Below are 10,578 nucleotides of genomic sequence, written 5' to 3'. Positions count from 1 at the left end.
TTCGGGTAGCCACCCAAACACCCCCGCCCGCGCCCGCGGCGGGGATTCCTGCGGGCCGGGGGCGCCCTGGGTGGCGCACTGGGAGGAAAGCTCTGCGCCCGGGCGGGCGGCCGCGCAGGGGCGCTGGCTGAGCGCTGCGCCGAGGTCGGGCGCGGGCGCCGCTGCGGCACGGCCGGGGGGCGGAGAGGGGCGGGCGCGGGGCGGGCTCCGCCGGGAATGTAGAGACCCGGGCGGGAGCCTCTCGGCGGCTGCGGCGGCGGCCAGGCTGCGGAGCGCGGAGGCTCCGTCACGTGTTTTTCTCCTCGGAGTGAGACGGCGGCGCGGTCGGAGGGGGCCGGCGCGTGGAGCCAGACGCCGCCGCTTGTTTTGGTTGGGGCTCTCGGCAACTCTCCGAGGAGGAGGGAGGAAGGGAGAAGTAACTGCAGCGGCAGCGCCTCCCGGGGAAGAGGCGTCTTCCCCGACTCCTTCCCAAAGCTAGCCCCTCGCCTCCCGCCCTCGCCCTCTCCCCCCCTCCTCCCCAGCCGACTAGAGCGAGGGGCAGGGATGAGCCTGTCCCTCCTGCGCGTCCCGAGCTCCCCCGGTTGCCTAGTAGCGTTTCGCGTGGAAAAGCCACTTTCTCCGCCTGCCGAAATGGGCCCGAAAGGGGGCTGCAGAGGACGCGTCCGCGGGCGGCGGCAGCACCGGCAACAGCCGCAGCGCCGCGGTCTCTGCGATTGAGCTGGTATTTGGGCGGCTGGTGGCGGCGGGGACGGTGGGGGTGGGAGGAGGCGGAGGAGGAGGAGGGAGAACCCCGTGCAACGCTGGGACTTGGCAGCTCGCCTCCCCCTGCCCAAGGATATTTAATTTGCTTCGGGAATCGCTACTTCCAAAGGGGAACTCAGGAGGGAAGGCGCGCGCGCCTGGAGGGGCAACAGGGACCTCCGGCCGCCGCTGCCTGCCTGCGCGGGACTCCAGCCCGGGTGGCGAGACATGCATCTATGCTCCTTCCCGGCCGCGGTGGTTGAGAGGAGACTTGGATCTGGGATCTGGGCTGCACTCCCGCCGGACGCACTGCCTCCCCCCACGGGCATGAAACGCCCGTAAACTCCGGGTCCCGGGCTATCTCTTTGGCGCAGCCGCTGCGTCCTGCTGCGGCCGCCCCTCCCCCGCGCGGGGGGGCGGCGTGGATTTCGTAGTCGGGGTTTCTGCCGCCTCCAGCCCTGTTTGCATGCGCTGGGCCGCGGCGAGGAGCCTCCGCCCCCCACCCGGTGGTTTTTCTGCGCCTCCCTCTGCTCGGCGGCGGTGGCAGCGACAGCATGGCGAGCCCTCCGGAGACCGACGGCTTCTCGGACGTGCGCAAGGTGGGCTACCTGCGCAAACCCAAGAGCATGCACAAGCGCTTCTTCGTGCTGCGGGCGGCCAGCGAGGCAGGGGGCCCGGCGCGCCTCGAGTATTACGAGAACGAGAAGAAGTGGCGGCACAAGTCGAGCGCCCCCAAACGCTCCATCCCCCTGGAGAGCTGCTTCAACATCAACAAGCGGGCGGACTCCAAGAACAAGCACCTGGTGGCCCTCTACACTCGGGACGAGCACTTTGCCATCGCGGCGGACAGCGAAGCAGAGCAGGACAGCTGGTACCAGGCCCTCCTGCAGCTGCACAACCGTGCCAAGGGCCACCACGACGGGGCCTCGGCCCCCGGGGTAGGAGGCGGAGGGGGCAGCTGCAGTGGCAGCTCCGGCCTTGGCGAGGCTGGGGAGGACTTGAGCTATGGGGACGTGCCCCCAGGCCCCGCGTTCAAGGAGGTCTGGCAGGTGATCCTGAAACCCAAGGGCCTGGGTCAGACAAAGAACCTGATTGGCATCTACCGCCTCTGCCTGACCAGCAAGACCATCAGCTTTGTGAAGCTGAACTCGGAAGCAGCGGCCGTGGTTCTGCAGCTGATGAACATCCGGCGCTGTGGCCACTCAGAGAACTTCTTCTTCATCGAGGTGGGCCGCTCCGCCGTGACGGGCCCCGGGGAGTTCTGGATGCAGGTGGATGACTCGGTGGTGGCCCAGAACATGCACGAGACGATCCTGGAGGCCATGCGGGCCATGAGCGACGAGTTCCGCCCTCGCAGCAAGAGCCAGTCCTCCTCCAACTGCTCCAACCCCATCAGTGTCCCCCTGCGCAGGCACCACCTCAACAACCCCCCGCCCAGCCAGGTGGGGCTGACCCGCCGCTCCCGCACCGAGAGCATCACTGCCACCTCTCCAGCTAGCATGGTGAGCGGAAAGCAGGGCTCCTTCCGTGTCCGTGCGTCCAGCGACGGTGAAGGCACCATGTCCCGCCCGGCTTCGGTGGACGGCAGCCCAGTGAGCCCTAGTACCAACAGGACCCACGCCCACCGGCATCGGGGCAGCTCCCGGCTGCACCCCCCACTGAACCACAGCCGCTCCATTCCCATGCCTTCTTCTCGCTGCTCACCTTCGGCCACTAGCCCGGTCAGTCTGTCATCGAGCAGCACCAGTGGCCACGGCTCCACCTCCGACTGTCTGTTTCCGCGGAGATCTAGTGCATCTGTGTCCGGCTCCCCCAGTGATGGCGGTTTCATCTCTTCCGATGAGTATGGCTCCAGTCCCTGTGATTTCCGAAGTTCCTTCCGCAGTGTCACCCCGGATTCCCTGGGCCACACCCCACCGGCCCGCGGAGAGGAGGAGCTGAGCAACTACATCTGCATGGGAGGCAAGGGGGCCTCCACCCTCGCCGCCCCCAATGGCCACTACATTTTGCCTCGGGGTGGCAATGGTCACCGCTACCTCCCAGCAGCTGGCTTGGGCACCAGCCCGGCCTTGGCTGCGGATGAAACGGCCAGTGCTGCAGATTTGGATAATCGGTTCCGAAAGCGGACTCACTCTGCTGGCACATCCCCCACCATCTCCCACCAGAAGACCCCATCCCAGTCCTCCGTGGCTTCCATTGAGGAATATACAGAGATGATGCCTGCCTACCCACCAGGAGGTGGCAGTGGAGGCCGACTGCCCGGCTACCGGCACTCTGCCTTCGTGCCCACCCAGTCCTACCCTGAGGAGGGTCTGGAAATGCACCCCTTGGAGCGTCGTGGAGGCCACAGTCGCCCAGACACCTCCACCCTCCACACCGATGATGGATACATGCCCATGTCCCCAGGGGTGGCCCCAGTGCCCGGCAGCCGAAAAGGCAGTGGGGACTACATGCCCATGAGCCCCAAGAGTGTGTCTGCCCCACAGCAGATCATCAACCCCATCAGACGCCATCCCCAGAGAGTGGACCCCAATGGCTACATGATGATGTCCCCAAGCGGCAGCTGCTCCCCTGACATTGGAGGTGGGCCCAGCAGCAGCAGCAGCAGTGCCGCCCCTTCTGGGAGTACCTATGGGAAGCTATGGACAAATGGGGTCGGGGGCCACCACTCTCACCTCCTGCCGCACCCCAAACTACCTGTGGAGAGCAGTGGTGGCAAGCTCTTGTCTTGTACAGGTGACTACATGAACATGTCGCCAGTGGGGGACTCCAATACCAGCAGCCCCTCCGACTGCTACTATGGCCCTGAGGACCCCCAGCACAAGCCAGTTCTCTCCTACTACTCATTGCCAAGGTCCTTTAAGCACACCCAGCGCCCCGGGGAGCTGGAGGAGACTGCCCAGCACCAGCACCTCCGCCTTTCCTCCAGCTCTGGTCGCCTTCTCTATGCTGCAGCAGCAGAAGATTCCTCTTCCTCCACCAGCAGCGACAGTCTGGGCGGGGGATACTGTGGGGCGAGGCCTGAGCCCAGCCTCCCGCATCATCTCCACCATCAGGTTCTGCAGACCCATCTGCCTCGAAAGGTGGACACAGCTGCGCAGACCAACAGCCGCCTGGCTCGGCCCACGAGGTTGTCCCTGGGGGACCCGAAGGCCAGCACCTTACCTCGGGCCCGAGAGCAGCAGCAGCCGCCAGCCCTGCTGCACCCTCCGGAGCCCAAGAGCCCAGGGGAATATGTGAATATCGAATTTGGGAGTGATCAGCCGGGCTACTTATCTGGCCCCGTGGCATCCCACAGCTCACCTTCAGTCAGGTGTCCAGCCCAGCTCCAGCCAGCTCCCAGGGAGGAAGAGACTGGCACTGAAGAGTACATGAACATGGACCTGGGGCCAGGCCGGAGGGCCACGTGGCAGGAGAGCCCTGGGGTCCAGCCCGCCAGAGTGGGCCCCGCACCTCCGGGGACTGCTAACGTGTGCAGGCCTACCCGGGCAGTACCTAGCGGCCGTGGTGACTACATGACCATGCAGATGGGTTGTCCCCGTCAGGGCTATGTGGACACCTCTCCAGTTGCCCCTGTCAGTTATGCTGACATCCGGACGGGCATTGTGGAGGAGGCGAGCCTTCCTGGGGCCACAGCGGCTGCTCCATCCTCATCCTCAGCAGCCTCTGTTTCCCCCACTGCACCTCAAGGAGCAGGGGAGCTGGTGGCCTGCTCTTCCCTGCTGGGGGGACCGCAGGGACCCGCGGGCATGAGCGCCTTCACCAGGGTGAACCTCAGTCCCAACTGTAACCAGAGTGCCAAAGTGATCCGTGCAGACCCGCAAGGGTGCCGGAGGAGGCATAGCTCCGAGACCTTCTGCTCCACACCCAGTGCCACCCGGGCGGGCAACACAGTGCCCTTCGGAGGGGGGGCTGCAGTAGGGGGCAGTAGTGGTAGCAGCAACAGCACTGAGGATGTGAAACGCCACAGCTCTGCCTCCTTTGAGAACGTGTGGCTGAGGCCTGGGGAGCTGGGGGGGGCCCCCAAGGAGCCAGCTCAAGCGTGTGGGGCTGCCGGGGGTTTGGAGAATGGTCTCAACTACATAGATCTGGATTTGGTCAAGGACTGCAAACAGCGCCCTCAGGAGCGCCCCCCTCAACGGCAGCCTCCCCCACCCCAGCCCCCTCATCAGCCTCTGGGCAGCGGGGAGAGCAGCTCCACCAGCCGTTCCAGCGAGGATGTAAGCGCCTACGCCAGCATCAGTTTCCAGAAGCAGCCAGAAGACCTCCAGTAGCTCAACTGGACATCACAGCAGGTGCGTTTCATGGTCACAGAGTCAGAGGACAAAACTGCTTTGAACCTTGGGCTTGAATTCTCTTCCTCTTTGCCTCTGCCCCTCCCCTCTCTTTCCTACTGCTGCTGTAGGGAGTGCCCTCACAGGAGGTGGGGAGGTCAGGGCACACAAGATGCTCACCGTGACACCTGGCTGATAGTCAAATAAACCTGTAGGAGCAGCCACACAGGTGGGCTGCTTGAGCTTTCCAAGGGAAGTACTTACTATAGTATTTTCAAAACATGCATTCTATAATACCAGTTCTGAGCTTTGTGAAGTTCCTATATAAGAACCTTGACCTCTTTGTTGAAGTTTACTTTTGACTATATATTTAGGTCACTCCCTGGAAAGGACAATTCTTCTACAAAAAATACTTGTTAAATCAGCAGCTAAAACCTTCATTTAAGATAATTCCTCGGCGCTCTTAGGTTGCCCTGTGATATCACAGTACCAAAGCTACGTAAATAACAGTGGGAAACATCAATTTTTATTCACGTTCCCCTAAAATGATTCAGGAACAAGAGATCTTTCTAGGCTTACATATTTAGAGAGAAACACCTGTGTATCTGTGACTCTCTCGAAAGTAATTATGGGTGATGCTTTCTTTTTGTTCCTGAGCTAGGATTTGTGAAAAATTATTCAGGCACCGACCTACCACCTCACAGGCATGGCCGTTTTTGTACGGGATATGCAGTGAAGTCTGCATGCGCCTGGGACCCATTATTAGTTAAGAGTTAGGGAAATTCACCCCAGTGTGTCTGCCTCACAGTTGTCTGTTCTTGCAAGGGCCAGCGCAGAGTCATCTCTACACATCATTTAGGGGCTACTGTGCATCTTCTATAAAATTACTTAACATTTTTTTATGTTGAAAGAAGGACGATTTAAGTCAGGGAAATGAAGGGGGTCGGTTTTGTTTTGCATGGAACGTGAAAGGCTAACCCTTGTACTCTTCATTTTTAGGATATTTATTGTTTGCCTGAAATTGAAGAGTAGACAGATGCCTCAGTAAATGTTGAAAGTTGGCTTTAGGTCTTCTGTGGTTAAGGCTGTATTGAAAATGAAAAACATTTGTAATAGGAAATTAGCCTGCCTATCGTTCTGTTGAGCCTATTTTCTGGTGGGAAGAAGAGAGAAGTATCGTTTGCAAATAATGTGATGAGCTGGCCATGCAGAACTTTCTAGTCTTTGGAAACACTTTATTCTGACAAACTACCTTGTGGTAGTATTTTTATATATGCTTCACAGAATGAGCTTTTAAAAGCATTCCTCTTCTTAATATATGTCCATTGGTAAGAAATTAATTTGTACATTGGGCTCCTTATTGGTAGGTATTTGTTTATTATGTGGCCACAGCCTCCTGGATTCTAACAGTTACCAATATTTGATCCATATCATTTTCTGTTTTGTAGAACAGGATATAGGTATACGAACAAACTAAGATTTTAGGTGATGGGATATATTATAAGAAGCATTTATTGGATCAGTATTCAGCATTTATGTTCATGTTTCCCTAGAAGAGATTTAATTGTAAACATTTTGGTTTTGGGGGAGTGTGAAGCCCTTGAACACTTTAGTCATGTGTGATACAAAACAAAGTCTTTCATGTATAAAGTAATGAGAATTTGAAGGGAAACCCCCAGCAGAACATAGTTTTGTTTTAAAGGAGATGAAGGAAGAGGCTAAGAAGCAATACGTTTTCCTCACCTGTTTTCCTAATTTGATCACGTCTCTTTTTTCAGAGTAGAATAAATATTTGCTCTGAGGGAAATTGATGACCAAATCAGGAATTTTTTTTTAAAGGGCTTAAAATTCTTCTTAGGTGGAGGATACAATAAAAACAAACCAACCAAAACAAAACAATCTTCCATTCTTAGCTTTCGTAGGGAAAATATAATATTCTGGAAAAACCATATCCCTAATAATCATGGAGTAGCAGTATACCATGCTTTAACAGCACCATGCCAGAAAATTCTACAATGTTTATTTATAAGATGTAAATAGAGAGAGATTTGGGTGGGGGTGGAGTGTGTGTGTTTTAAATGAGGCACTAAATGCTACTCAGCACATTTACACCCTGAATTCTGCTTGCTTTCCTTTGCCCTGTTGAGCTTAAAGATGTGATTTGATAGTCAGTTATCATCTGAAACAAAAAGGAATCAAACCTTTCCGAGACAAGCAACTATCCTACCAATGAGTATGTTTGTGAAAACATGGTTCTCCTAACTTCCTCAGCAGTTGCTGTCTTTGCGTTGCTTTCCCGTGTCTCAGGTAAAACCTGAAACATGAAAGGCAGTGAGGTGCTATGGGGGAGAGGGGGCGTGCTCTTTCTCCCAACCCCTCATTGTAAACATCTCTGCTTGTCTAATATTTTTCGCTGTCTCTTAAAGGAGAACGTTGGTGGAGGCATTTAGCTCAGGTGTCCTTTGCTTCACCTCCTGTCCATCCACCTTGTCTGTTTTGGGGTCTCTCTGTGTCTCTTCTAACTTGGCTCTGACCTGCCACCCTGCATTTGTCCAGTATGCCCCCTCTCCCATTCTCTTTGTTTCCCACCTCTTATTTCGTGTTCCTGGCATGGCCCATTTTTTTTTGCTCCATTTCAGGATTTTGCAGTCCTTGTGGCCTGCCTACTTACTGCAGAGTAAATTGAGAGCCCAAGGAGAGCAAAAAGGACACAGAAGCCCAGCTACCTTTAATCAACGTTTACCTTACATTTGGTTGGCTTTTTTTTTTTTTGAAACTGCAGCTGGGCAGATAGAGCCGACTTTGGCAAAGACACAGACCCAAGCCATCCTTTTTAGGTTTTTTTTTTTTTTTCCGCTCGTTATTTTGTGAAGTCCCCTGAAAAGGGGGTGGTAGTGGTGTGCATTTCTCTCCCTTTCAGTCTGTGTCCTTGTTATGTTCAAGGATTCCATACCTCCAGGACTACCTCCCATCTCTCCCTCCCGATGATCCCTCCTTTTTCCCCCTCGCTGTGTGGCCTTTTTGTCTGGCGCAAACCCTCTCGGCTCTGGCACGTCCCCGTTTCCCGGGTCACCTCTGCTTCCTGCATTCCTCCCTATTTATTTGGCGCTTGGTCCCCCCCACCCCCCAGCCCGCTTTTGCGGGGGGTTGGGGATTCTGCATCCAGGCGGAAGCTGCCTTCTGAAGTCTCCCACCCCGCCCTTCCCCGGTGGCCTGGGGACATCGAGGTGGCCGGGCCCCTTCCCCTGCACGGGTGGTGGGTGAGCCCCTGCCCCTGGGTCAGCACCATGCGGGGAGACTGGCTCCGGGCGGGCGGGGCGGACTGGCGCTGATTGGCCCCCGCCAGAACCAATCAGCGCGAGTATCAGCCTAGCTAAGGGGTGGGGGGGTGCAGGGCAGGGCCTCGGGTGGGAGTGGGTGGGATGGGGGCCTTGGCACACTGTGGCCTTGGTCTGGGGTCTGGCAGTGACCGCGGGCCTGGCGCTCTGGGCTGCCTTCGTCCACCCCTCTCCCCCACCCCTTCCCTCTAAAGCCGTCAGGACTGAGCCAGTCTCGAGCCCCTCCCACCCCCTCCCAGAGGATGTCCTGCGCTCAGCCTTATTCGTGCATGGACTAGAATCCTAAGAATGAGAAAGTCCAACCAGCCCACTGACAGAGGCCGGAAACCCACACTTCCTCTTATTTTTAATTGAGAAAAATCCAGGCTGTGACCATGTGACGTGCCCCATTTTGTTTCCCTCCTCTCTTTACTACGGTTTACTACGTGCTGTGTTTCTTCATCTTCCTGTCTTAAAAATCCCTGAGCACGTGGTTGTAGGATTGATTGGGTTAATGTAAGATTCTCCCATTTGCACTCCTTACTAATGGGAGGCAGGGGTGGGGGGGGCGGGGAAAGCTGGAGCTGGAAATACATGTGCTGTGGCTGGCACTGTGTGGGGATCATCGGAAAAACTCATTTGGCTTTGAAATTGCATTAGGGTCAATGCTATATTGAGTGCCTACAGTTTGCAAAGCATGGAGCTAGATAAGTTCAACCAAAACTGACCCTTCTAGGCCCAAGGGAGCTCACAGAGAAATGAAAACGTCGGCCAGAGCTTGCAAATCGTGAGAATCTAGAGATTCATTGCAAGGGCTTGGGTAGGGTTCCTTTCTTAGGTTGGAGGAAAAGCCTTTTTTAAGCTCTCAGAAGCAGATTTGTTCTCTGACCAGTGACAGCCCAAGTAAAAGCCCATCAAGGCGGGCCGGGCAAACTGATTTTGAAAGACTGCTAGATTTGTGTCGTGCTCGCTCATAGAATCAAAATTATGTGAGATGCGTTATTACTATAGTGATGGAAAATTTGTTCAGATTTGTCCTTTCTAAAATAAATATGGAAACTAGGAAAGAGAAATACTGTGGAAGTATTTTCCCCTCCCCCCACCTCATCCCTCTCAACTAAGCATTTCTCACCAGCCAGTATCCCTGAATCATAAGCCCCGGAGGCAGCATTTTTCCTTAGGTGCGGCTAGAAACATCATAGGTAAAAATGTAAGGAAGAAGGCTGGCCCTGGTATAAATGCTGTGCCCTAATACTGCTTCTGAGATGTGGAAGAGATTCTCTTGTTCCAGAAAACTTTGAGCATCTAAAATCTTATTAATTTTTGCTATTGTTTAGGTGGCTTTTTATGTTAAAAAATAAAGCCATACAATTCTATATTTGTAGTCATATATCTGATTGCCCCCAAATAAATACTGTCTCCAGTATTGCCATACAGTAGGGACTTGGAAGTCAAACATGCATGCCCCTCCCCCCTTTTTTTGGTTTATCAAAATTCCTGGAAAATAGCTTTATGCTATCTTGACTGATGCAATGGAAAAAGCAACTCCTGGGAGCCAGAGATCTTGCATTGTAACAGCCAGTGCCCTTCGCTCGCTGAGTGACCTTGGGCATGTCACTTAAGTTCTCCGGACCTATTTCCTCATCAGTAACCTGAGAGTTTTGTTCTAAATTACAGTGACCTCCTTTGCCAGCTCTAAACATAGGAATATTTTGGAGAAAATGACTGATATTCTTTAATGGGTCAGTTGTAATGAGGATTCTTTCTGAGGAAGCTGCGGATGGGTTCATAATGAAATACATTAGAATATTCTGTTTTGTCATCTAGCTTTTGGATCAGACACCCTTTATGGGTCTATTAAATACTGACTTAACCTTGCTCGTTTGGAGGGGATATTTTTCAAGTTTTAACAGACCTTAAGACAGATCCTCCTGACTGCACCAACCTAAATTTTTGGAACTACCTCCAGACTGGATTAGGCAATATTAGAGGCCACCCACCTCCTGGCTCCTACATAGGTGACTTGATCTTGGCCAAACAGGTCCTAAACCACTATTTATTTCTTGTTGGTCCCCTCTCCCCCCTTGCCTCAATAAACACCATGGAACACCTGTTGTGTTCCAAGTAGCGTATATTTTGTTGAGAGAGGATGGGGAGGATAGTTGTAGAAAAAACAGGAGTGAGGGGAGTTCATCCAAGTAATTACCAAATTTCTTATGGGACAGTTGACTTGGATTCAGCTAAAT

At 54.5% G+C, this 10,578-nt stretch overlaps 1 protein-coding gene across 1 annotated transcript in view; it reads left to right on the top strand.

The window, feature by feature from the left end:
• The first annotated feature begins 785 nt into the window (after positions 1 to 785).
• IRS1 (insulin receptor substrate 1) overlaps positions 786 to 10,578 on the top strand; it is a 56,970-nt gene continuing 47,177 nt past the window's right edge. Inside the window, exon 1 of the mRNA XM_019668063.1 lies at positions 786 to 5,036. Within this exon, the coding sequence (XP_019523608.1) occupies positions 1,296 to 5,015 (3,720 nt within the window). The 5' untranslated portion in view covers positions 786 to 1,295 and the 3' untranslated portion in view covers positions 5,016 to 5,036. The remainder of the gene's footprint in view (positions 5,037 to 10,578) is intronic.

This window comes from Hipposideros armiger, unplaced genomic scaffold (genome assembly GCF_001890085.2).
Source record: "Hipposideros armiger isolate ML-2016 unplaced genomic scaffold, ASM189008v1 scaffold_514, whole genome shotgun sequence".
NCBI classification, from domain to species: domain Eukaryota; kingdom Metazoa; phylum Chordata; class Mammalia; order Chiroptera; family Hipposideridae; genus Hipposideros; species Hipposideros armiger.
The sequence above is the reverse complement of the archived record's forward strand: the minus strand, read 5'-3'. Positions and strand labels throughout refer to the sequence as shown.